The 27,428-nt window shown below is 48.6% G+C and overlaps 1 protein-coding gene across 5 annotated transcripts in view; it reads left to right on the forward strand.

Moving 5' to 3' along the window:
- The window catches only part of COPG2 (COPI coat complex subunit gamma 2), a 129,488-nt gene that overhangs the window by 85,277 nt on the left and 16,783 nt on the right, over positions 1-27,428 (forward strand). For all 5 annotated transcript variants that reach the window (XM_060156658.1, XM_060156663.1, XM_060156662.1 and 2 more), the window contains 7 exons: positions 68-311; positions 2,663-2,738; positions 3,583-3,686; positions 4,173-4,298; positions 5,277-5,339; positions 5,802-5,941; positions 6,506-6,677. In XM_060156658.1, coding sequence (XP_060012641.1) covers positions 68-311; positions 2,663-2,738; positions 3,583-3,686; positions 4,173-4,298; positions 5,277-5,339; positions 5,802-5,941; positions 6,506-6,677 — 925 coding nt within the window. The remainder of the gene's footprint in view (positions 1-67; positions 312-2,662; positions 2,739-3,582; positions 3,687-4,172; positions 4,299-5,276; positions 5,340-5,801; positions 5,942-6,505; positions 6,678-27,428) is intronic.

The raw sequence follows: 27,428 nt of genomic DNA on the forward strand, positions 1-27,428 counted from the left end.
GCCTTGGAGTATAAGCATTTCTCCAAAAAGTGTCCTCAGAATGAATGGCAGTTTTCTCTTTTGCCAGGGAGGCTTTGAATATAAGCGAGCCATTGTGGACTGCATAATCAGCATTGTGGAAGAGAACCCTGACAGTAAAGAGGCAGGTCTAGCCCACCTTTGTGAATTCATCGAGGACTGTGAACACACTGTTCTGGCTACTAAGATTCTACATTTGTTGGGCAAAGAGGGCCCCAGAACGCCTGTCCCCTCCAAGTATATCCGCTTTATTTTTAATAGGGTGGTACTGGAGAATGAGGCTGTCAGAGCCGGTGAGTCATTGCAACACTAATAATGGTGTAACTGCTGATCTTGTGAAATGCTTATTAACTCAAGGGGGTGGTAATGAAATTGGAAAATGAAGTTGCAACGTCTATTTGATGGTGGGATCTTGGAGCACACTTAAGCCCCAGATGTACAGCTATTTCTTTGTATTCCAATTTCCATCCTGATTTCTGCCTGTATCAGAGACAAATAACCCTTGACTTTCGGTCTGATGGAAGATTATGATGGCATCATCCATTTTTCCCGAGTTATGGCCATAAGTATGAATGTCTGTGAAATTTGTGTGTCTTTCTGCCTCTGTAGTTTTTTTTTTGTTTTGTTTTGTTTTGTTTTTGTGGTACGCGGGCCTCTCACTGCTGTGGCCTCTCCCGTTGCGGAGCACAGGCTCCGGACGCGCAGGCTCAGCGGCCATGGCTCACGGGCCCAGCCGCTCCGCGACATGTGGGATCCTCCTGGACTGGGGCACGAACCCATGTCCCCTGCATTGGCAGACGGACTCTCAACCACTGTGCCACCAGGGAAGCCCTCTGTAGTTTTTAAGTGACGTTTTAAACAGGTCTTAGGGTTTTTTTTACTTCCTCCTCCCCTTAGCATGTGAACTGGTACAAATCTCCCCTGTTAAAACTATAAGCCTTCCTTTGATCCGTTGTCTCTCACTAGCTACTGACCATACTCCCCCTGTTATGTAACCTTGTAGGAGCTATTACTAGCTGCCCCTATGAACTTATTCTCCATTTTCTCTTCAACTCACTATAATCTTGCTCTCTCCCTTAAAAATCTTCTGAAGCTATTTTTTTTGGAAATTACTTATAAGCTAGTTGGAAAATCAAGTTAGACACTTTAATGTTCTTACCCTTGTTCACCTCAGTCAATTTGATGTACTGTTGCCTAAACACTTCATGAAACTCTCTTCCCTTGGTTTCCACAATAGCCTGCATCTTTCCATCACTCCTCAGTCTTATTTATAGAGCTTCTGTTCCATTCCTTAAAAACGTTAGTTTTCCTTAGGGGTTTGTCTTCTCAACATACACATTCATTCTGGTGATCATTTCCAGAGCTCTGCTGATATGCTGTGGCATTGCAGTCTCTTTCGTGAACTTGTACGTCTGGCTATCTAAGGCACTTTAAATTCAGCTTGAAATTCAAACTATCCCAAACCGAAATCCTCACCTATATCATCCACTCAGTTGCAAGGCTAGAACCTTACTCCATTGTTTTATAACCCCCATCTATCCTTTGGCAAAGTTCTTTCCATTCTGTCTCCTCAAAATGCATTTCTTCATTGTCTTTTTCCGTAGATTTCCTGAGGGCTGCATTAGGCTCCCATCCATTTCAGTTGCCCAACTAGTCTGACTGCTTGTAGTCTCGCCCATATCCAGTATATTATTCTCCACACTCTGCTACCAAAGTGGTCGTTAGACATAAAATCTCACAAATTTAGAGTAGTACACTCTGCTACAAATACACAGATTCATCCTGTATTTAACACCCGTTAATAATAGCCTTGAGGTTGAACCATAACCGAATTTTGTTTTGTCTCTAGTCTCTCACTTTTCTCCTGCTCTCCAGCACAGGTCTAGTGCTTCAGCCTTGCTCAGCTGTGTCCAGTCCCAGGATCTTGCCACACTTTCTTGTCTGGCCTGAGGGCCTTGGTACTTTTTATTCTCTCTCCCTCGAATGCTCTTTTCCTGCCTTTTCCCTCTGGCTAACTGTATTTGTTCTTCAGACTTTAGCTCAAGTAATAAGTGTCAACTCCTTGTCTGTCTCCTCCTTCTCCAATTGTGACTTACGTTCCTTTCTCTACTCACGTAGTACCCTGGTTATAGTCCTACCATGGACTTTCTGTGCTATGTTGTAACTACCTCTTTACTTACCTGTCTTTCCCACTGGAGGACAACTCCTTGATGTCTTCTTTCTGCCTCCAGCATCTAGCACAACTCCTGACAAAGGTTAAGTAAGCAGTAAACCTCTGTTGATACAGTGACTTTTAATAATAGAGTTTTGGGTTTTGGTTTTTGTTTTTTAATGTGTGGGGCTGGTTGTTTAAGATTAGAGCTTATAAGGAGCTGGACTGGAAGATAGCTCATATAAGGTATACATATGATCCTTTTTCCTCAATGCATGGTGGGTTTTCTTACTCAGAGCTCTCTTGGGCCTGCTGATTTCTGTTTATGCTTAAATGGATCAAGGAAATAAGATCAAGAAACTCACAATAAAACAATAAGAGTTTATTCCAACTGAACACGGGGAAACTCCTCTAATTTTTTTTTTTTTAATGATTACTGCTTGACTCTGAGAAGCCAATATTCATGTTGTTTTGTTTTATGCTCCATTACAGCTGCTGTGAGTGCTTTGGCTAAATTTGGGGCTCAGAATGAGAATCTTCTCCCAAGTATCCTAGTACTCTTACAAAGGTAATTAAAAGAATGTCTTTTTCTTTTCTTTTCTTTTTAAAATAAGAATGCCATGTGGCTGAATAGAGAATTCCTCATTGTACCATATCAAAATGCATTGCAGGACCTAAGAGTAGAGCTGATGGAGTCAGGGCAAATGGCATTTTTCTTATTCTTCTGGTAATTTTGCATGTGCTAAGTACATGTAAAATTTGACTTCTAATTTCTCTTGCATGATTTTGAGGAAGTGACTTAAATACATGTACCTCAATTTGTATAACAGGGGCCAACTTCAAAGAGATTCACTATGTAGAGTTGAAAATACCAGCTTTTCATGGTCTCCTTGACTCCCTATTTGATGAGGAAAAGACTTGCTTTAGCAAACACTCTGTGATTACATCTTGTAATTGAAGCAGAAAAATTACAAGCCAAAGGCTGGCTGGTTTAAATCAAATAAATTGCCATTTGAGTGATATCAATGCCTGGATTCGGAATGCTTTTTAGTATCCTTGGAAAGTATAATATTACCATTTTTAAATTATATTCGAAGTCTAAGTCTTTACCAGGGTCATGTGGTTGCAGATCCAAGAATAGACTCCAAACTGCTATCTTATGTTATTGTGTCCTTCCTAATTATTTTAATGCCTACTTATGTAGTGCTTCTGATTCATAATGACCCCATTTCTTTACCAATTGAGAACAGTACCCGGTATTTGTGGAGATTTTAGGATCCACCGTTGGCTGTTGTTGAGCTCTTTTATAAAGGCAGTATCAGATGGCCTGGATCGTGTCCTTTAGGTATAGTGGTAAAGCTATTGGAAATCATTACGGTGCTGTGACGTGTATCTTCTGTATCCCTGGACAGGTGTATGATGGATACTGATGATGAGGTACGGGATAGAGCTACCTTCTATCTGAATGTGCTGCAGCAGAGGCAGATGGCGCTGAATGCTACATATATCTTCAATGGTCAGTGAGAGCCAAGAATGGAGACAAGTACACTTTTGTTCCACAAATGGTGTCTGAGAAGCATATCCATGATGATTTGCATATGAGTTGGCTTCACTAGGCAAAATGCTTGGTTTCTGTCTTTGAATGCACTTCCATTTCTAGGGAGACCTAAAGTATGTAAAAGCCCAAAGAATATTGCTTTTTCCTGGTCCTCCTTGAGCTCCCTCTTGGATGGGTTTACCTTTTTTCCCTTATGCTATCATCGTTTCCATGTGTCTCCGTTGCTTTGTTTTCTGGAAGATACTTCTATTTTGTTGAAAATTCCTATGCTCTGCTCCTATGCTTCCTTGGATGAAATTATAAGAGCCTTTATTTTTTATTATTTAGGTTATAAAATCTGTGGTTATAGTTTTCTTTAGAAAACTTAGATAAATATTACAAATCTGGGCCTATCTGGGTCCCAGGATTGGCAAGAAGTAGTGCTGAGAGTTTTCTGTTTCATAGGTCTGACAGTCTCTGTACCAGGGATGGAGAAAGCCTTACACCAGTACACACTGGAGCCTTCAGAAAAGCCCTTTGATATGAAATCTATTCCTCTTGCTATGGCTGCTGTCTTTGAACAGAAAGCAGGTAAGGGGAACACTGTTAGGTTTTCTATGTATAAGTAGTTTTACACCAATAAAAACACTGTTAGCATATTTTCTTTAATATTTCTTTTAATGGTCACTGCTTCTAATCTTACAGAACTAAGATGGATGATACTTTTTTTTTTTTTTTTTCCGGTACGCGGGCCTCTCACTGTTGTGGCCCCTCCCGTTGCGGAGCACAGGCTCCGGACACGCAGGCCCAGCGGCCATGGCTCACGGGCCCAGCCACTCCGCGGCATGTGGGATCTTCCCGGACCGGGGCATGAACCCGTGTCCCCTGCATCGGCAGGCAGACTCTAAACCACTGCGCCACCAAGGAAGCCCCCTGGATGATTCTTTTTAAATTATGGTTTTAAAATTTTTTCCCTTGTTTTCTCATGAAAGCAAGAATATGAATTGTGACTCAGATTGAAATTTTTTTTTTAATGCTAAGTGTTATAGCGTTTGAAGTTAGTTGTCACCGTGTGTTTCAGAGCAGTAATTGTGCTGTCACCTCTTATTTTTATTTTCCGATATTAGTTAACTTCTTAATTAATTTTTCTGTTGGAGGCTTAAAAAAATAAAGGAACAAAGTGTGTAGTGGTTAGAACCAAAAATGAAAGAGCTTACGCTTTCAACATTTTCAGGTTTTTTTGTTGGTACTATATAAGTAGTTTTTCCTGTTTGAATCACGAGATTTGTTTTATAAACTGTTCCTCCTTTTAAGAGTAATTTTTAAAACATTTCGGTTCATTAAAGCAAATTTTGTATTTTTAGGACTTACTTTATTATTTCATAAAATATGTTCACTAAATACATTTTGAGTGTTCCTCCAAAAAAGATGACAGAGAACCTCCCGGTATGATTCAGCAATAGCACCTTATGTGTATCTGCTTAACGTTTCTGTCCTCATCTCCTGTCTGCATGTTTGGCTTGATAGTAGGAGGGAAGCTCATTTGATTGCTCATACTTGTCTTTGTAGAAATCACACTGATGGCTACTAAGCCCGAGAAGTTGGCTCCTTCCAGGCAAGACATTTTCCAAGGTATGATGATTTGATGTGTAGAAGCAGTAGCCTAGCACCCGAGGCATTGTAAGTATAATGAAGGCCACTACTTTTGTTCAATTTGATTAATTCTCAGTACGGGAGCTCGTTGTATGGCCGAATATTGATTGTCCTAGCTTACAGTTGCGGGCGCTACCTGGAGTCTGTGGGACTTTCCAATTTCCAGTTGCCAGCTTACGGAGAATGCTCTTCTTACTCTGTATCAGGGAACTCAAATTCTATGAAATTAGGAATTAAGTTTGTCTGTCTGTTTGTTGCTTTTAGTAATTGAGTGTATAAACTCTTACTTAAAAGATTATTTCATTAAAGCTTGGGGACACATTAGTTGAGTGTTCAACTATTAGTAAGACTATGGAAACTTAAAACATTTTAGACACCCAGAGTAATGTCTTCCCTGTCTTCTTACTTTCCTCCTCCTTTTCTTTCCTTTTTTCTTGATAGAACAACTGGCTGTCATTCCTGAGTTTATGAATCTAGGACCCTTGTTCAAGTCTTCTGAGCCTGTTCAACTTACAGAAGCAGAGACAGAATATTTTGTTCGTTGTATCAAGCACATGTTTACCAATCATATTGTGTTCCAGGTGAGATAAGCGCCAGAACTGGCTCCAGTAAGGGGTTTAGTGTTAATCCCCTTTTAGTTTATGATTCTAGTTCCTTTTATAGAGAAGCAAATTTAGCAGCATATCTGGTTTTCTTTCCTAACTCCATAGCTGTAGAGATGTGATGGGTAGCTTTTGATGACTTAAATTTAAAAAGACATAAAACTGAAATGTCTGAAGAAGTTGGACAGCATAAAGGATAACCTGTGGAAAAAATAGTCATCATTTAATATCAGGGTAAAATAAGTGTGTCATTCCAAGAACTTGGATTTCAGTTTGGTTCTCAGACGGCTATCAGACTTCTACCATCTTGTTTGGTAGAACTCAATCTCAGGAAGGAGGAAAACACTGGTTAATATAAACAAAAAAGACCTCAAGAATAAGGTTATCCTCGTTGCCTCAGGAAAAATCTTAGGGGGAGACATGCGTGGTGTTTAGAAAGTATAGAGGGTTCCAGAACTCAGTCGTGGGTTATGGGTGGGAAGGAACAACTTGCTTGCAAACAGTTCTTCTCCTTCATAACTTTCCTATTTGCTGACTTTTCAGTTTGACTGTACCAATACTCTCAATGACCAGCTACTGGAGAAAGTGACAGTGCAGGTGGAACCATCAGATTCCTATGAAGTGCTGTGTTGTATCCCAGTCCCCAGCCTACCTTATAATCAACCAGGAATATGCTACACTCTTGTTCGTTTACCTGATGATGACTCTACAGCAGGTAATAACACACAGAATGGAAGAGAGATGATTAAGAGTGCATTACCACTTGAGCTCTTAAATGTCTGGACAGATGTTTGGGGTTCAAGAATTTGTTTCTTTTCCGGAATTAAATGATGGTATATTTATAAAATGAGTTACTGCTTACAGAAATACTAATTTTATAACCAAGTTTCTGAGTAAAATATGCTGGACATTTAATTGTAAAACAGAAACTGGATGTATACAGTGGTAGCCCAAAAAGGAACTCAGACTTTCTGTTGGAACAGTGTCCCACCAGTGAGGGTTCATATACCTGATGTCTCCTATGAAGGATCATGGCCTACTTCTCCCTGATGTTTCTTTCCAGGGCATCTTAAGGACTTTTTATTTAGTAGATCCATGGCATCATAAACTATATTGTTTTTAAGGGTCCTGTAACACGAGGCAAGTGTCTAAGAGTATGTCTCAGCCTAATGAGTGGCTTAGCCAACATCTGTGTATCCACATTTGAGAAGGGCTTGTAATCTGCTTGACCTGTATGCAGTCTTGGGGGTGGGGGGGGGATGGGGGAGGCCTGTGAAGAACAGCCAATTGCTAGTGCCAGTGGTATTTACAAATTGGGGGTTTGAGATCTTCTAACCTATGAATGTCAAGTATTTGTTGTACTTGATTTCTTTTTCCCATTTTCCCACCTGAGTTCTTTTCTTCCCATATTCACTGCAGAGTTTTCACAACTGTTACCCAGTTTTCACTGAAATAAGCACACACATTGCACTTACATTTTGAACAATTTTTATTACTAGTACAGGAAAAAGCAATTTTTAATACTAATACAGGAAAAAACAATTTTTACTACTAATACAGGAAAAATCAGATAGAAGTTAACAAATATTGGGAAAGTTAGAGTTACAAGAAATCGTAAAAGCACTAGTAAATAGATATCCCTGGTCATCATTCATTACATTTGGGGCTTAACCTGTCTTCCCTTAGCCCCTCTCCCAACTCCCTTTTTAGATGTTGGTTCTGGGAGCCCCTGCCCAATCTTACCTGTGTTGGATGATAGACCAGGCTACTCAACTCTAGCACGAGGTAGATTCAAGTTGGCACCATTGCTGGGTCTGAACCCCAGGTTGTTCCCTCTGGCCCTGGGTGGACCTGCAGTTGCGGCCACCCTGGATCCATAAGCTCCTGGGTAGGAAGGCACTTTCCTATCTGGCCTCCACTATTTCTCCTTCGAGCATTAGGCCATCCAACTTTAACCTTTAATTACCTCCTTTATCCCTTTATGAGGTTTCTCTTATTCCATTCCGTTTTAGCTTCACTTTCTTTCCTGGTCTGTTTCCCTCTGGTTAGATTTGACTTATGTCCACCAGCCAGTAATTAAGCTGGCTGTACTCTTATGTAAATAAAGCTAGTTTTATTTACCCTTATTCTAAACCAGTATCTGGGCCCAGTCTTAATGTAGCCCTATGGCTTCTGCCATCATCCTGGGATACACCATACTTCTTCAGTTTTTTCCAGTAGGCACCTCTCCATATTTCAAAATTCTAACCCCATTTTACTTCCCACTAAGTTTCTGTTTTTTAAGGGATGCCATTACTTCGCCACTTAATTTTGGAAGCAAAATGCTGAACTCATTGGTTAAAGAATCAAGCTCTCCCCAATTGAGAATACTAGCTCCTCCCATTTCCCCAGGTTCACTTGGATAACTGATAACTCAGGTGCCTCACACCCCAGGGAGTGGTTCTAACAGAATACAATAAATACAATTTTACAATATCAAAATACATAAAACAACAATATTGAAATTACATAAGTTACATATAGTATAGGAGAAAACAACAACAACAGAAAACACTTCTACTAAGACAGAAAGCATAGGGAGGTTTTCTTACCCCTCCTTACTATGGAGTTAATTTCTTTTTAAAACAGATCTTACAAATTAGCCCAGAGGTTTCAACCTTTGGTCTGCTGGCTATGGACTCTTTTGCTCGATAGTTGTTAGTATTTTGTCTATAAAAATTTGTCATTTGGAGAATTTTCTTTCTTTTCTGTTAAATTCAGAGGGTTTGCTGGTTGGTGTTAAAACTTAGTTATAAACTCTTGTGATTGCATCTTGGAGAAAAGAAATGGAATTCTTCCAATGGAAGTCTCAACACTTGGACTTCTAAAATTTTGTTAGTAGTCGATTTACGTTTTACCTATCATTTACCTGCTTAAAAAAAAACTCCTTTCTATTCTTTAGTCTTTATTAGAAACTCTAAAATTTTTAATCCATGGCCAATCCAAAGTCTTTGCTGTGCAATGAATAGAAGTGAAATACCAGGGCATAGGTGGTAATAAGAGTCTTTGCCACATGCCTTCCTTTCAGCATTTTCCCATTGCAGATATTCTGGATTTTACCAGTCACCTGAAGATCTATACAATCAATCACCTCCGCTTGTCTCATCTCAGAAAATATATTTTCCATATAGTCACAGAAAAAAATAGAAATTCTATAGATTGTGATTTCCTTCAACTTGAAAACTGTATAGAATAGAAAGTAATGTAGGTTTTGGAGATAGATAAATTCGATTTGAATTCTGACTCTGTTACACACTGAGCGTGTAATCACAGGCAAGTTATTTGATCTCTGTAAACCTTCTAGGATTGTTGTAAGGATAAAATGAAATTAAGTAACGTGATTAGCGTGGTGCCAGACACATAGTAAATACTTAATAGATAGAGGCTATTATTGTTTCAATTCTGAAACTATCCACTTTCTCCTTTTATCCTCTTTAACAATCAAGTCTTTCACAGTTCAAGATACCCACCCACCCATATCCTCAAAAAGTTATTCCATCACCTGTTCTTACCTTTTCTGTATCTTTAAACTTTCCCACTCCTCCTTACTTTATAAGTATACAAAAACTCTATGCCATCTGAAAAAATTTACTTTAACTCAACATCAAGATATTACCATAACTCCTTCCCTGAAATCTTGGGCAAATTGTGGAAAGAGTAATCAACATCATAAGTCTCAATTTAGTCCTACTTATCTTCCATCCTCCAACAACTACTCTTTACTGAAAAATTTCTAGAAAAGCCTTCAAGGCAGAATGCTTTCTTAGTGTCCTTTCTCATCCAGCAACGTTCCTTCCTCTGAATGTTTATTACACCAGTAACAACATATATATGCAACATTCTACAAATTTTTCCCCACTTTGGACCTCTGTAATGACTCTACCTTTTTGCTTTATTACTTACTCAGAACCATTCTAATCCCTATATTGCTTTTATTATTGAACTCTTGGTCCTCATTGCATCATTACTTCTCATTTCAACAAATTTAGATAACTCATTTAAATAGCCTTCAATAGAAAATATCCATACTAAGATCAAGTTTAACAGGACATGTATATGAGTTTCTCTTTCTGTTTTTTTTTTTTTTTTTTTTTTTTTTTTTTGCGGTACGTGGGCCTCTCACTGTTGTGGCCTCTCCCATTGCGGAGCACAGGCTCTGGATGCGCAGGCTCAGCAGCCATGGCTCACGGGCCCAGCCGCTCCGCGACACGTGGGATCTTCCCAGACCGGGGCACGAACCCGTGTCCCCTGCATTGTTAGGCGGACTCTCAACCACTGCGCCACCAGGGAAGCCCTCTCTTTCTGTTTTTCATTAGGGATGCTGCCTCCCATTTAACAATTCATAACTCTTTCATATTATACATACATACTGCAGTTCTTGCAGTTCTACACTTCCTTAAACCTTTATCTTAATGAGCTACCACAGGATCCTGATGAACTCCAATCTCTTCACTGAATCTGTTGTCTCCATCCCATTATTTGCTATTCAGTATTAGCCATATTAACTCCTGACAATCTGAATTAAATCCACAGCTTCAGTTAAGTAAAATTTATCTGTTTTTTTTACTTTGACGCACCTCCAGCCACTCACTGGGATCCATATTAATGACCCTTGGTGAAACTCTGCATTCTTCCAAGCTAAGCACGTAATCTGAATTTCTACTCAAATGCTAATAAAAAAGCAGGATACCTTGAACATTACTATTTAGCCACCATTTCCCCTACCTTTATCACTAGAATTTGCATCAGCCTAGCCGTAGAATCCATATTCCTCCAAATCTGACCCGTTAATGAGACTTGCCAAGATTCCAGTTTGAGACCTCATTCGCCTGTTCATTCGTCTTGCAACCAACCTCCCTTTCCTCAAACACACTGAAATTTCAACATTTCCTCTGTGCTGACTTTGAACCTGTCTTCCTATCCTATTTCATGTTCCCGTTTCACACCATCATCGATAGCTGTCATCTTTATTGCTGCCTTTCTTAAATGATAACATCTCTCCAGAATGCAATATAAACATGGCACATCCACTCACTTCCTGTTTCCCCATCTTGTAGCCTTAGAAAAACTGGTTCACAGTCTGGCCTTTAAGTGGATTCAGTATGTGAAAATGTGTGAAATTACTCCTTGACCTACTCTTATTATTCAAAACAACCCCATTCTCTGGCATGTGTCTTCATCTTGGGATGTCAGGAGCACTAATGTTACGAGGACTGCTGCTGACGCTCTCCCTTCAGATTTTGTTTTATGAATTTATCTCTATGTGACCATTTATTCTCTTGAATCTACCCACTTCGACATAATTGTCTGATAGATTTTTCAGGCAGCCACCCACCAATTTCCCTGTGGTAATTTCTTTTTATATATTTCTCCCATTTCCCTTTATTCCATTAATTGTGATCAACAGGTCGCACTATGCATCCTAACCATTATAATGTTCCTTAATAATTCCAAGAATGATTTGTATGTATACTGTTGACTTAGTTCCAATTTTATTTTAACCACTTCTTTTCTCTTTTTCCTCTGCTCATTTTCATTGGAAAAACAATGAACGTATAAACACTATATCAGCATCTGTAGGAGGCATATTTTACCAGTGCTAAATACAATTCTTTCAAAATCCAGTTGATTGCACTATACCCCTTTGCTTTGTACTTGGCTGTGCTCTAGCCTCTCCCTCTATAAACATTCTACATTGTCTGTCTTCCCATAAAACCGTGCTTTCCCACAGATATAACAGATAGCACCTGTACTTTCTTTTATTCACTAGTGTACACCTGCTGTCTGGCCTCAACACCACCCCTCCTGCCCCTGAGATCTGCTGACGTCCCCAGATTGGGAGCTCTTGAAGCTGCCTTCCCCTTTTCTGTAGAGCCCCCTTTAACTTCCCTGAGCCCTTCACACATTCATGAGGTTCTTCCCCTCATCCATGCTGCCTGTCCCTTTCTTTTCCCATTGACTCCCCTGACCCATCTCAATACTGGCCTACCACCTTCATGGACACTCGAGAATCCAAGGATCTCTCTCTTTGCAGGCTGGGTGTGGACTGAACGTTGCTCAGCCCATCCTCTGCCTTTTCTCCCACTCTTGTCTTCAAGAGCCTCTCTGCTTTATCTTCAACATCCCATCCTACTTCCCCTACAACCTGTCAGTCATGCCACAGATGCAGTGGTCTTTTCCTTGACATCTGCTCTCTTCTTGACCTGCCCTCATGCTCCCCAGTCTCCAGCTTCTTGGTCTGCAGTGTGCTGTAGTGACTCCATATGCTGTCCCCATTCATCCCTGAGCACCGTGTCTTTTCAGGTCCCTCAGGCTTCTGTCTGACCTTCCATCGTTTCGTGTCGTCATGCCCTGCATTGACAGGGTCGTCTCCAACATTTTCCACAGACCACTACCTTTACCAGCTCATCCTCTTCTCACCTCGTCCACCTACACCATGTTCCAACCTGGCCTTACCCACGCCGTCCTCTCCCTCCTGCATGGGCTTCCTCACGCCCTTGGCCCACTCATGGGTGCACAGCTCCTGGACCCTCGACATCCAACTCCATCCTTTTGGCTCTTTGCTATCACACTCTGTGCAGTGTGTTCCCTGATCCTCTCAACAAGCCTCTCCTGCCCTGGTTGCTGGGTGCCATTGCCTCACCTTCCTCACTCTTCTTAGCCATTGGACCTCCTCTTCTCTACTACCTGTTTCAGAATGCTCACCTGATCTTGCCTACGTCCGGGGCGCACCTTCATCATCTCTCCTTATTTCCTTCTCTACTGTATGTATAGCAAAGGAACTGTCCTACCTGAGCCACGTGACATTCTTTAAAGCTGCTGCTCTGTCTGTGCACCTTCCAGCTGGATTCAGTTGTCTCCTCTGCTCTGTGCTCCCTTCTCCGTCCCCCATCCACTGCTCAACCCGGTTGAGTCGTCTCTGCTTCAGGCACACTGTGTTGAGTCCTCACGCTCCGCCCACCAACCCACGCTCCTGAGCCAGGCTGAGCTTGCCTCCCGGGCCGCACGACCCCACGACATCACTCCCTGTAACCTTTCAGGTTTCCATCCAGACCCCTTGTCACGTACTCTTCTGACACAGCTCTCAGGGAGGCTCCGGCCTCTGATTCTCCGACCTTTTTCTTTCACCGCAGCACTCTCACCTTCTTCCCACTCTCCTGCCCCCGCACCTGCCAGACCCACTCCCGACACCACCACCCTCAGTCTGCACCTGCACAGAGCCCTGGGTCCTGCTGTCCGCCCTCCCTCCCCCCTCGGGGCAGTCATCTCTCTTCCAGACGCTCTCCTGCACTGTCCTCTCCCGTCCCATCTGCCCCTTCCTTCTGCGTGGACACCCGCCTCCGGTGCTCTCTGCTCACATACAACCCAACTTCCTTTCAGTCACCACTTCCATCTCCCTCAGTCTTACTCCTCCAGAGTCCTAAGCTCAGGGACAGCATGCTTGCAATCCACTCCCAACTGATGGACCGTAATCCCCCTCCCCCCTTCCCCAATCATTCCAGGTGCCTTGCTGGCTACATTCATTTACTCGCTGTCTCCCTCGCCCTGCCTGGGTCCTTTTCCTCCATGTCTGACACTCTTGACTCTGATGCCTCCGTCTGCCCGACTCGGGCTCATCTGCTCATGCTTCACCCCTCTTCCCAGCTGCCCACCCTGCCCCTTCCACCCAGTGATTCTCACCCGAGGATGCGTGACCCCCAAGGCAAGCCTATCAGCATCATCTTTCAGGAATGTTTTTGTGTTTTCTTTTTTGATTTTTTTGGTTTTGTTTTGAGCAGAGCTCTGCTCACCCTCAGATGTTCTGACAGGCCTCCCTTGGGGTCCATGCCCACAGCCCCCCTTGGGTGAAATCGACCCCCCCTCCCCGGGGAAGAATCACTGCTGTGGAAGCCCAGCGTGCCTCCCTGGGCTGCGCTCTCCCCTTGCCCGCCTCTAGGCTCCCATCGATTGCCATTGACCCTTGTTCCTCAAGGATCCCAGCCCCGCCCCCCACTCTGACACTGGCCCGGCACTGTCCTCCTGGAACCACCACATTCCCTTCCATATTAACTCACTGACACCTGACGTGCCGTAAACCCCGTTCTGCATTAAGACACTATTCTTTTCACACACCCCTATATATCCCTCCTGCCCCCATCCTTTATGACCCTCAGGCACTGGGACAACATCTTTGGTGCTTGTCCTTCTTCCCGCTTGCCATTGTCTGTCACCCTAGGTTACCCCTTCTCATATCAGACCCACAACACCATCCCCCTGGAGAGCCTTGTCCCTACTGTCCTCACCTCCCTCTGTGATTCCTGCCAGGCAGACCTTTCCCTCCCTTCCTACAGCTACTCTCCTTTGTCCTCTCTGGGTGGCTTGCCTGGTCTTCCCAGCCCTCTCCTCACTCAGCCTGAAGTCATCACCCCAACACTGGACTTGAAATCAGTCCAGAAGCACAGTTAAAGTAGATGATTTTCTCATGTCTGCAGTTGGATCTCCCTCCCCACCCCACCTCCACTCCCAGCAATCCCAACCCTGTCCTCCCATACAACCCTGTCAAACCCGACCTGCACCCCGACCCCAACGCCATCCCTATCCCCACTCATTCCCTGAGCTCCTCCCTCCCCGACCCCAACTCCCTCCCCGCCCCCAGCGGATCCGTAGTAAAGAGCCTGGCGGAAGAGTTGCACCCTTGCCACAACATTCGAGGCTGTAGCAGCAGCCACTGCTCCCCACCCCCTGCCTGCCACCCTCCACTCCTCCCTCCCCAAGCCTCTGCTCCCACTGGCTGGCCCTGTAACTCTGAGGTTCCTTCTGGTTGGCACCTCCGAGATCTGCCTGGATTCCTACCTGCCCACCTCCCTCTTCCCGCTGCTCCCCCGTTGGTGTCCAGCCTGTGTCCCTTCCGCTGCCCTCCATTCTCCATCCTCCCCTGGATGCCTCCCATCACCTGGTCTGTCTCTGGTAGGTGACCCTCCTGTCGTGCCACATCAAGACCCCATTTGAACATTCCTTCCTGTGATCTCTCCTCACGTGATCCGTTCCTTCCCTTTCCTTCCCTGGCCCAGGGAAAGCGTCTGCCTCTTCTCTAGGGCCCGTGATGTCATCTCAGTGCTCCCTGATGCCTGTCATCGAGTTGCATTGGGTCATCCCTTCTCCATAGGGGGTGCTCCCTCCTGTGACCTGCTCTCACAGCTCACGCTCTTTCCTTCCCCTGCCCTGCCACGTTCTCTCCTGAAATCATGGGCTGTCATTGGTCTGGTCTTTAAGCTCCCTTTTCCTTAGTCGTGTTCTGTCTCACCTTCCTTCCTCTTCTCTCTTCCCTCTTAATCAAGCCATTGCCCACGGGACTTTACACCAGGCCCCCACTTCGCTATCTTCTCCTTCCCTCACCTCCACTGCTTTCATCTCTCCTCCTTCGGACCCTGGGGTACACCCCTGCCCATTGCCTTGCTCTCCCACTCCGTGATGACGTGGTCCAGATCTCTCCTTTGCCCTCTTTCCCTCTTGGCCATATTTTAAGACTCTTCTGGTTGTCCATCCCATTCTGCCTGCCCCCTCTGTTGTTCCCCAGATCCACTCTCCTGATCATGAGACCCCACCTCCAACTCTCCACCATTCTGCCCCTTGCTGTCTCTCCCTGTGCCTCTTTGCTGCCCCCATTCTCTTCTCTGACTACACATATGGTTTGAAGGTCCCTGGTTCCCTGTGTGGACTCTCTCTGCCACATCCTAGGACTCCACCCTTTATAGCTCCCTTGTAATAGCAGAAGCACTGTTGATACCACCTGAATTCCTGGCCACTTCTCTGCCAATTCTAAGCATATTTGCTACCAACACACTGGGCTCCATCCACTTGAGTCCATCCTGAAGTCCCTGAGGTTACCTGCCAGTCATTTCTGTGCAGGATGTATCTAATGTGCAATGCTGCCCTGTTTCCTCCATGTCACCACAGTCATTGTGGCCCCTGTCCCCAGTTGCTCCTAAGAGCCCTGGGTCTTCAAACACCCAGGCTTTGGCATCTCAGCTGGGACCTGCTCTGCTCCTACCACTGGGCCTCGGTACCGCACAGGCCACTCCTCTTGAGCCGTGAGATCAGTGGATGTCCCCACATTCATGAGGTTCTCTCCCCTCTTCTGTGCCTGTCCCTTACTTGTGCCATCGACTCCCTGACCCAACCTGCTCCCTCCTTCTCATAGCTGCCCAAGATGCCTCTGTCTCTTGCTATCCAGAGTGGGTGGGGATTGGACGTTACTTGGCCCATACTCTGCCTTTTCTTCCGCTGAGAAACGCTCTACTTCGTCTGCAGCATCCGTCCTATTTCCCCTGCCACCTGAGTCATGCGAGGTCTTCGCTGCCTGTTCCTCGATACCTGCTCCCTCTCTTCCGACACACGCTCATGTTCCTGACCGCCAACTCCTGGTCCACAAAGTGCTGTCCATGGCTTCTGAAAACAGCCATAAGGACCCTACATTTCGGGTCTGCCATTTTGGAAAAGGTGGTTGTTTCTGGGTCCTCTCTGATGTTTCTTTTTCTCACCATGCCCCGTCTCCAGCATTTTCAGTGGGCCTCTACCTCTACCAGCCCAGACTCCTCTGGCCTTACCCACCTCTCCCTGCTCCTCGCTTGCCTTACCTGCGCTGTGCTCTTCCCCCTGCATGGGCTTCCTCTGACCCTGGGTCCAATTTTCAGGGCACGGTTCCTGGATTCTCCACACCCACTCTCTCCTGTGTGCTCTTTGCCATCCTCCCGGCACAGTGTGCTCCCTGATCCTTGCAGCAAGCCCCTCCTACCCTGGCTGCTGGGCGCCATCGCCCGACCTTCCTCCTTCTTCTGGCCCATTGGACCCCTTCTCCTCTACCACACTCTCTCACCAGTTGGAGACTGCTCACCTGACCTCCTCGGCCCAGTTTCTAAGTCTCTGCTGCTTTGCAGTTACTGCATACACAGCAAAGGAACTGTCCTACCTGAGCCACGTGACATTCTTTAAAGAAGCTGCTGTCTGTGCACCTTCCAGCTGGATTCAGTTGTCTCCTCTGCTCTGTGCTCCCTTCTCCGTCCCCCATCCACTGCTCAACCCGGTTGAGTCGTCTCTGCTTCAGGCACACTGTGTTGAGTCCTCACGCTCCGCCCACCAACCCACGCTCCTGAGCCAGGCTGAGCTTGCCTCCCGGGCCGCACGACCCCACGACATCACTCCCTGTAACCTTTCAGGTTTCCATCCAGACCCCTTGTCACGTACTCTTCTGACACAGCTCTCAGGGAGGCTCCGGCCTCTGATTCTCCGACCTTTTTCTTTCACCGCAGCACTCTCACCTTCTTCCCACCCTCTTGCCCCCGCACCTGCCAGACCCACTCCCAACACCACCGCCCTCAGTCTGGACCTGCACAGAGTCCTGGGTCCTGCTGTCCGCCCTCCCTACCCCCTCGGGGCAGTCATCTCTCTTCCAGACACTCTCCTGCACTGTCCTCTCCCATCTCTTTTCATGCCCGCAGCCCCACCCACCCCTTGTATCCCCTGCGCTTCATGACTCTCAGGCATGTGACAGTATCTTTGGTCTAATTCTCCTCTTTCTCAGTGCTTGTCATTTGTCCCTTTGAATAGTTTATCCCTCCTCATTTCAGATCTGTGACACCCCCAGCCCTTACGGTCATAATGTCCATCCGTCTTTCCTGCCAACCAGCTGTTTCCCTTCTGCCTTCCTGCAGCCACTCTCCGTTGTCCTCTCTGGGCGGCTTCAGTGCTCTCACCCTCCCTCTTCTTAATGTGCTCATCACCCCCAGCACCGGACTTGTAATCAGTCCATAAGCTCAGTTAAAGTAGGTGACTTTCTCAGTGCCTGGAGCTTGATTCATGTGTCCCGACTCCAACCCCCGTCCCCCCATCCCCACTGATCCCAACCCTGCCCTCCCACCCAACCCAGTCAACCCCTACCTGCACCCCAATCCTGATCCCCGTCCCAAAGTCCATCCCCCAAGCTCTCACCGCATCCCTGCCAGATCCACAGTAAAGAGCCTGGCTGAAAAGTTCCACCCTTGCTGCAACCTTTGAGGCTGTAAGAGCAGTCCCTGCTCCCCGCCCCCTGCCTGCCACCCCTATCCCACTCCTCCTTCCCCATGTCTCTGCTCCCACTGGCTGGCCCCAGTACTCTGCACTTCCTTCCAGTTAGCGCCTCTGACATCTACCTGGTTTCCTACCTGCCACCTCCCTCTTCTCATTGCTCCTCTTAGTGGTAACCAGCCTGCCTCCTTCCACCTCTCTCCTCTCTCCATCCTCCCCTGTGCACCTTCCATCACCTGGTCTATCTCTGGCAGGTGACTCTCCCTTGGTGCTGCATTGAGGCCCCCATTTAGACATTCCTTCCCAAGACCTTTCCTCGTGGGACCCATTCCTTCCCTTTCCCTCCCTGGCCCAGGGAAAGCGTCTGCCTCTTCTCTAGGGCCCGTGATGTCATCTCAGTGCTCCCTGATGCCTGTCATCGAGTTGCATTGGGTCATCCCTTCTCCGTAGGGGGTGCTCCCTCTTGTGACCGGCTCTCACAGCTCACGCTCTTTTCATCCCCTGCCCTGCCACGTTCTCTCCTGAAATCATGGGCTGTCACTGGTCTGGTCCTTCCGCTTGCTTGGGCCACCGTTTCCCTTTAGGCTCTCTTTTCCTTAGTCTTGCTCTGTGTCACCTTCCTTCCTCTTCTCTCTTCCCTTTTAATCAAGCCATTGCCCATGAGAGTTTACACCAGGCCCCTACTTCCCTGTCTTCTTCCCTCACCTCCACTGCTTCCATCTCTCTTCCTTTGGACCGAGGATGCACCCCTGCCCATCGCCTTGCTCTCCCACTCCCCAATAACATGTCCAGACACCCCTCTTTCCCTCTAGGCCACAATCCCCTCATAGCACCCATGTGCAGATCTTAAGACCCTCCAATTGCCCCCCGTCCCATTCGGCCTTGCTCCCTCTGTTGTTTGGGTCCAGCCTCCCAAACAAGAGTCCCTCACCCTCCAACCATTTAGCATCCCACCCATTGCTCTCTCCCCTTATGGTCCTTTCCTGCCCACATTATCTTCTCAAACTAGACCTCTGATACCCCACTGGCTTCACATGTCCCAGCTGTTCCCCTGATTACCTGCGCAGAGTCTTTCTGCCCCTTGCTAACCTCCATTCTTCAGCACCTGATGAATAGCAGAAGAATGGATTTGGTGATTGATGACAAATGCTGTTACCACCGTAGTTCCCACCCATTCCTGTGCCATTTCTAAGCAGGCTTGCTACCTGCACACTGGATTCCACCTGGTCCTTTCCAGTGTCCCTGAGGATACCTGCTAGTAGTTTGTGTGCAGGGTCTATCTGATGGTACAGCACTGCCCTGTCCTCTGTGTCACCAGTCGTTGTGGCCCTTTCCCCATTGCTCTGAGGGCCTTGGGTCTTCAAAGGCCCAGGCAATGGTGTCTCAGCTCTGCTTTGCTCCTACCATCTGGCATCAGTGCCGCACAAAACCTTCTTGCCTCCTGAGATCTCCCGAAGTCCCAGATTGGGAGCCCTTCAGGCTGCCCTGCTGTCCTCTGCAGTGCCCCCTTTATCTGTTCTGAGCCCCGAGCATGTCCATGATGTTCTTTCCCCTCTTCACTGCCACCTGTTCCTTTCTTTTCCCATCGACTTCCCTGACCCAACTTGTATCCCGCAGACACCTTTCATGGCTGCCCGAGACTCCAATGTCTCTCTCTTTCCAAGCTGGCTGCCACTGAACTGGCTCGGCCCCTCATCCACCTTTTCTCCTGCTCTTGTCTCCAGGAGCCCCTCTGCTTCCTCTTCAACATCTCATCCTACTTCCTCTACCAGCCGCCAGTCATGTGACACATTTCCCAATCTTTCCCTTCTTCTTTGACCTGCCTTTATGTTCCCCCATTGCCAGCTTCTTGGTCCCCAGCATGCTGTACTGAACCCAGGCTGTCTGAATTCACACCAAAGCATGCTACATTTTGGGCCTACCATTTTGGAGAAAATCGTTGCTTCTAGGTGCTCTCTGACCTTTCATCATCTCACCATGCGCTACGCTGACAGGGCTGTCTCCAAATTTCCAAAGAGCCACTGCCTCTACCATCTCAGCCTCCCCGGGCCTCACCCACCTCTCCCTGCTCCTCGCCTGCCTCACCCTCGCGGTGCGCCTCCTCCAGCATGGGCTTCCTCATGCCCTCGACCCACTTTTGGGAGCACAGTTCCTAGATTCTCCACATCCACTGTCTCCTTCTAGCCCTTTGTCATCCATCTCTTGATGCAGTGTGTTCCCAGATCCTCTCAACAAGCCTCTCCTGCCCTGGCTGCCGGGCGCCATCGCCTGCAGTTTCTTACTCATCTGGCCCGTTGGATCCCCTCTTCTCTCCATACCCTCCCACCTGTCAGAGACTGCTCACCTGGCCTCCTGGTTTCAAGGTCTCTCCTGCTTTGCTTCTCTACTGCAACACAGTAAAAACCTGTCCTACCTGAGCATGTAACGTGCTTTCAGCTACCGCTGTGAACCTCCCAACAGGATTCAGTTGTTCCTCGGCTGAGTGCCCCCTTCTTGATCCTCACCTGCTGCTCAACCCAGTTCAACCCTCTTTGCCTCAGACACACAGTACTGAGTCCACAGACTCTGCCCACCAGCCCACACTCAGCCCTGGGGACCTACGCTGTACTTTCCTCCGGGACCTCGTAAAGCTTGCTGCCTGTAACCTTTCATGCTTCCATTCCAGACCCCTTGTTGCATGCTCTTCTGACAGCTCTCGGGGAGCCTCCCCCTCTGATCCTCCTCCCCTCTTCCTTCCACTCCAGTACTTCGACTTCTGCCTCCCTCCTGCCTGACATCATCCCGTTCGGTCTCGAACTGCACAGAGCCCTGAGTCCTGCTGTCTGCCCTCCCTCTCTCCTCCTCCCTCTCCAGCAGTCGTCTCTCTCCCAGATGCACTCCTCCGTGTTTTGTCCCATCCGTCTGCCCTTTCTTCACTGTGGACATCTCGCCCAGAGCTCTCTGCTCAGATTTGCACAACCCACCTTCCTTTTGGTCGCCATTCCCATCTCTCTCAGCCCTACTCCTCAGGTGTCCTCAGCTCGGGGACCACCACCTTGTTGCCCACCCTCTCTACCATGGATGGTGAATCCTAACCTGCCCCCTCTCATTCCAGGCCCTTTGTTGGCTACATCCATTTGCTCACTGTCTGCTTGGTCTGGGTCCTTTTCCCTTATTTCTGACACTCTTGACTCTGATGCCTCCGTCTGCCCGACTTGGGCTCATCTGCTCATGCTTCACCTCTCTGCCCAGCTGCCCACCCTGCCCCTTCCACCCAGTGATTCTCACCCGAGGATGCGTGACCCCCGGGCAAGCCTATCAGCCTCATTTTCCCGGCGTGCTCTTGTGCTTTCCTTTGGGGATTTTCTTGATTTCTCTTTGTATTGAGCAGAGTGCTACTCACTGTTCAGATGTTTTCATGGAACTCTCTTGGGGCCATTGCCCACAGCTTCTCCTTGGGTGAAATCCACCCTCCTGTCCCCATGATGATCCCTGCTGGGGAAGCCCAATGTGACCTCCTGGGCTCCACTCTCCCTTGCCCACCTCTAGCCTCCCATTGGTTGCTATTGACACTTCTTCAGAATCCCCAAATGGCCCCACTCTGACACTGGTCAGTACTCTCAGAACCACCACAATCCCTTCTGCAGTTACTCACTGACACCCAACAGGACACAAATCTCAGTCTGCATGTATTGTTCTTTTCACACACACATCCCCTTCTACCATCCTCAATGACTCTCAGGCATTGGGACAATATCACTGGTCAAAATCTGGTCCTTCTTGGCACCTGCCATTGTTTTTTTCCCTACTTTAACCCTCCTCATAGCAGGCCCACGACATTGTCCCCCTGCAGAGCCTTGCCACATGGTCCTTCTGTCCCTCTGTGATTCCTGCCAGGGAGACCTTTCCCTCCCTCCCTTCCTGCAGCTACTCTCCTTTGTCCTCTCTGGGTGGCTTCCCTGGTCTTCCCAGTCCTCTCCTCAGCCTGAAGTCATCACCCCAACACTGGACTTGAAATCAGTCCAGAAGCGCAATTAAAGTAGGTGATATTCTCAGTGCCTAGAGATTGGCTCATGTCCCTCCACCCACCCCATTAATCCCAGCCCTACCCTCCCATCCAACCCAGTCAAACACAACCCACACCCCCACCCTAACCCTGTCCCCCTCCCCCTCTCCACCTCCCACCCCCATCCCCTCACCCTTCCCACACACCCACTGACCCCATCCCCAGCTCCCCCCGCCCCCAGCGGATCCGTAGTAAAGAGCCTGGCGGAAGAGTTGCACCCTTGCCACAACATTCGAGGCTGTAGCAGCGGCCACTGCTCCCCACCCCCTGCCTGCCACCCTCCACTCCTCCCTCCCCAAGCCTCTGCTCCCACTGGCTGGCCCTGTAACTCTGAGGTTCCTTCTGGTTGGCACCTCCGAGATCTGCCTGGATTCCTACCTGCCCACCTCCCTCTTCCCGCTGCTCCCCCGTTGGTGTCCAGCCTGTGTCCCTTCCGCTGCGCTGCATTCTCCATCCTCCCCTGGATGCCTCCCACCACCTGGTCTGTCTCTGGTAGGTGGCCCTCCTGTCGTGCCACATCAAGACCCCACTTGGACATTCCTTCCTGTGACCTCTCCTCACGTGATCCGTTCCTTCCCTTTCCTTCCCTGGCCCTAGGAAAGCGTCTGCCTCTTCTCTAGGGCCCGTGATGTCATCTCAGTGCTCCCTGATGCCTGTCATCGAGTTGCATTGGGTCATCCCTTCTCCGTAGGGGGTGCTCCCTCGTGTGACCGGCTCTCACAGCTCACGCTCTTTCCATCCCCTGCCCTGCCACGTTCTCTCCAGTATCATCTGCTGTCTCTCGTCCAGTCCTTCCACAGGCCCAGGCCACTGTTTCCCTTTAGGCTGCCTTTGCCTTAGCCTTCCCCTGTCCACTCCTCTCCTCCCTTTGAGTTAAGCCGTTGCCCACAGTTCTTTACACCAAGCTGGCACTTCCTCCTCTTCTTCCTTCCCTGGCCTCTGCTGCTTCCATTTCTTCTCCATCAGCCCCCGTGATGCACCCCTGTCAGATGTCCTTGACCTCACACTCCCCCTTGACAGAGTCCAGATCCCCTTTGCTCTCTTTCCTCTACTTCATCTTCAACTTCCCCTTCCATCTGCCAGTTCCTGGGTGGATTCAGTGGTCTTTTCCTTAACATCTGCTCCCTTCTGCCGTGAAGCTCCACCTGTTGCCAGCTTCTTTCTCTTTCATGTGTGGCTATGAATCCTGCTCTCCCCCTACTTTTTCTAGTCCACCGTTTTGGAGAAGGTTGACGCTTCTGTGAGCTTCTCCCTGACCTCTCACATCTCCCCATGCCCTGCACTGACAGAGTTGTCTCCAGCGTTTTCAATGGGCCAGTATCTCTACCAGCTCATTCTCCTCTGGCCTCCTCCCACCACTCCCGTTTTCCTTGCTGGCCTTACCTGCTCTTTCCTCTGCCGCCTGCATGCCCTTGGCCCATTCCTAGGGGCAAAAGTTCCTGGATTCTCCATGTCCACTGCCACCTACAGGTTCAATTCCATCCCACTCTTGGTGCAGTTCTTTCCTGACCTTTTCAACAAGCCGCTCCTGCCCTAACCCCAAGGCTCCACGGCCAGCCCTTTCTCACTCTTCCTGCCCTATGGACCATCTCTCTCTACCATATTCTCCCACCCTTAGGAGACTGCTCCCCTGACCTCCTACCTCCCGGGCCCAGTTTCTAGGTCTCTGCCGCTTTGCAGTTACTGCATACATAGCAAAGGAACTGTCCTACCTGAGCCATGTGACATTTTTCAGCTACCATTGTGAACCTGCCAGCTGGATTCGGTTGTCTTCTCTGCTGAGTGCTCCCTTCTTGATCCACCACCTGCTGCTCAACCAAATTCAGTCATCTTCGTCTCAGAAGCAATGCACTGAATCTGCGCTCCATCCACCAACCCATACTCACGCCCTGTGGACGTAGTGTATGGTTTCCTCCTGGGCCCCCAAAATGTCGCTCCCTGTAACCTTTCATATTTCTATTCAGACTCCTTTGTTGCTTATTTTTCTGACACAGCTCTTGGGGAGCCTCTTCCTCTGATTCCCCTTTTTCCTTTCACAGTGGCACTTCTGCCCTTCTCTTAACTTTGCACCTGCCACCCCACATGCTACACCATGCTTCTCCATCTCGTCCTGCAGTGATGGGTGCTGCCTTCCGTCCCTCCTTGTCTGCTTCTCCTCCCTCCCTAGCAGTCATCTCTCTACCAGACGCTCTCCTGCACCGTCCTCTCCCATCCCATCTGCCCCTTCCTTCTGCATGGACATCCCCCTCCGGTGCTCTCTGCTCACATACACACAACCCAACTTCCTTTCAGTCACCACTTCCATCTCCCTCAGCCTTACTCCTCCAGAGTCCTAAGCTCAGGGACAGCATGCTTGCAATCCACTCCCAACTGATGGACCGTAATCCCCCTCCCCCCTCCCCCAATCATTCCAGGTGCCTTGCTGGCTACATTCATTTACTTGCTGTCTCCCTGGCCCTGCCTGGGTCCTTTTCCTCCATGTCTGACACTCTTGACTCTGATGCCTCCGTCTGCCCGACTCGGGCTCATCTGCTCATGCTTCACCTCTCAGCCCAGCTGCCCACCCTGCCCCTTCCACCCAGTGATTCTCACCCGAGGATGCGTGACCCCCAAGGCAAGCCTATCAGCATCATCTTTCAGGAATGTTTTTGTGTTTTCTTTTTTGATTTTTTTGGTTTTGTTTTTGTTTTGAGCAGAGTACTGCTCTCCCTCAGATGTTCTGACAGGCCTCCCTTGGGGTCCATGCCCACAGCCCCCCTTGGGTGAAATCAACCCCCCCCCCGGGGAAGAATCACTGCTGTGGAAGCCCAGCGTGCCTCCTGGGCTGCGCTCTCCCCTTGCCCGCCTCTAGGCTCCCATCGGTTGCCATTGACCCTTGTTCCTCAAGGATCCCAGCCCCGCCCCCCACTCTGACACTGGCCCGGCACTGTCCTCCTGGAACCACCACATTCCCTTCCATATTAACTCACTGACACCTGACGTGCCGTAAACCCCATTCTGCATTAAGACACTATTCTTTTCACACACCCCTATATACCCCTCCTGCCCCCCATCCTTTATGACCCTCAGGCACTGGGACAATATCTTTGGTGCCTGTCCTTCTTGCCGCTTGCCATTGTCTATCACCCTAGGTTACCCCTCCTCATATCAGACCCACAACACCGTCCCCCTGGAGAGCCTTGCCCCTACTGTCCTCACCTCCCTCTGTGATTCCCGCCAGGCAGACCTTTCCCTCCCTTCCTGCAGCTACTCTCCTTTGTCCTCTCTGGGTGGCTTGCCTGGTCTTCCTAGTCCTCTCCTCAGCCTGAAGTCATCACCCCAACACTGGACTTGAAATCAGTCCAGAAGCGCAGTTAAAGTAGATGATTTTCTCGTGTCTGCAGTTGGATCTCCCTCCCCACCCCACCTCCACTCCCAGCAATCCCAACCCTGTCCTCCCATACAACCCTGTCAAACCCGACCTGCACCCCGACCCCAATGCCATCCCCATCCCCACTCATTCCCCGAGCTCCTCCCTTCCCTCCCCCAGCTCCCTCCCCACCCCCAGCGGATCCGTAGTAAAGAGCCTGGCGGAAGAGTTGCACCCTTGCCACAACATTCGAGGCTGTAGCAGCGGCCACTGCTCCCCACCCCCTGCCTGCCACCCTCCACTCCTCCCTCCCCAAGCCTCTGCTCCCACTGGCTGGCCCTGTAACTCTGAGGTTCCTTCTGGTTGGCACCTCCGAGATCTGCCTGGATTCCTACCTGCCCACCTCCCTCTTCCCGCTGCTCCCCCGTTGGTGTCCAGCCTGTGTCCCTTCCGCTGCGCTGCATTCTCCATCCTCCCCTGGATGCCTCCCATCACCTGGTCTGTCTCTGGTAGGTGGCCCTCCTGTCGTGCCACATCAAGACCCCATTTGAACATTCCTTCCTGTGACCTCTCCTCACGTGATCCGTTCCTTCCCTTTCCTTCCCTGGCCCTAGGAAAGCGTCTGCCTCTTCTCTAGGGCCCGTGATGTCATCTCAGTGCTCCCTGATGCCTGTCATCGAGTTGCATTGGGTCATCCCTTCTCTGTAGGGGGTGCTCCCTCGTGTGACTGGCTCTCACAGCTCACGCTCTTTCCATCCCCTGTCCTGCCACGTTCTCTCCAGTATCTGCTGTCTCTCGTCCAGTCCTTCCACTGGGTTTAGTACTGCCTTCCCTTTCGGCTGCCTTATACTCATCCTCACCTCATCTCACCTTCCTTCCTCTTCTCTGTTCCCTTTTAATAGAGCCACTGCCCACAGTTCTTTACACCAGGCCCGACTCCCCCCTCTTCTTCCATCACCTCCACTGCTTTCGTCTCTCCTCCCACAGGCCCCAGAATGCACCCCTGCCCATCACCTTGCTCTCCCACTCCCCGATGACATGGTCTGGATCCACTCTTTGCCCTCTTTCTCTCTAGGCTACGATCCCCTCGTGTACAGATTTTAAGATCCTCCTCTCTCTCTCCATCCCATTCTGCATTGCCCCCTCTGTTGTTTCCTGGATTAAGTCTCCCAAACAAGAGTCCCTTACCCCTCAAGCCTCTACCATCCCACCCACTGCTTGCTCCCCCTGTGCCCCTTTTCTGCACACACTGTCTTCTCAGACTAGACCTCGGACACCCCACTCCTTTTGAAGGTCCCCCTCCTTCCATGTGTGCAGTCTCTCCACCACATGCTAGGCCTGCACCATCCCCCTTTCCAGTGCCCCTGGAATAGCAAAAGCTCAGAATCGGTGATGGTTGGGAAATGTCAACACAGCCTTGGTTCTCCCTCACTCCCCTGCCATTTTAAGCATATTTGCTACCCGCACTCTGAACTCCAACCACTAAGTCCATCCGAAATCTCTGAGGTTACCTACTAGTGGTTTCTCTGTTGAGTCCTCCTTAATGTGCAACGATGCCCAGTTTCCTCAGTTTTACCACAGTCGTATCAGGGGATGGACCCCGTTTTGCTCACTAATACCTCGCTCTTTGGTTCTCTTTTTGTTCTACATTCATTGCTCAATCCATTTCCGTATTTCTTCTTTTTACACATTTTGCTGAATTGCTTTGGTTTTCCATTTATTCCTTGGTAGGATCACTGCAATTTGTGTTGTTTTAGGTCCACTTTACTGAATTTATCTCAGGGGATGGACCCCGTTTGTTTGAAGGCCCCAGGTCTTCAAATGCCCAGGCTGTTAGGTCTCACCTCTGCACTGCACCTGCCTTCTGGTCCCAATACCACACATCCTACCCCCCTTAACCCTGAGATCTGCCAAAGTCCCCAGATTAACAGCTCTTCAGGCTGCCTTCCCCCTTCTACCCTGAGCCCCTCACATACTCATAAGGTTCTCTC

This window comes from Lagenorhynchus albirostris, chromosome 8, assembly GCF_949774975.1.
Source record: "Lagenorhynchus albirostris chromosome 8, mLagAlb1.1, whole genome shotgun sequence".
Lineage (NCBI taxonomy): Eukaryota > Metazoa > Chordata > Mammalia > Artiodactyla > Delphinidae > Lagenorhynchus > Lagenorhynchus albirostris.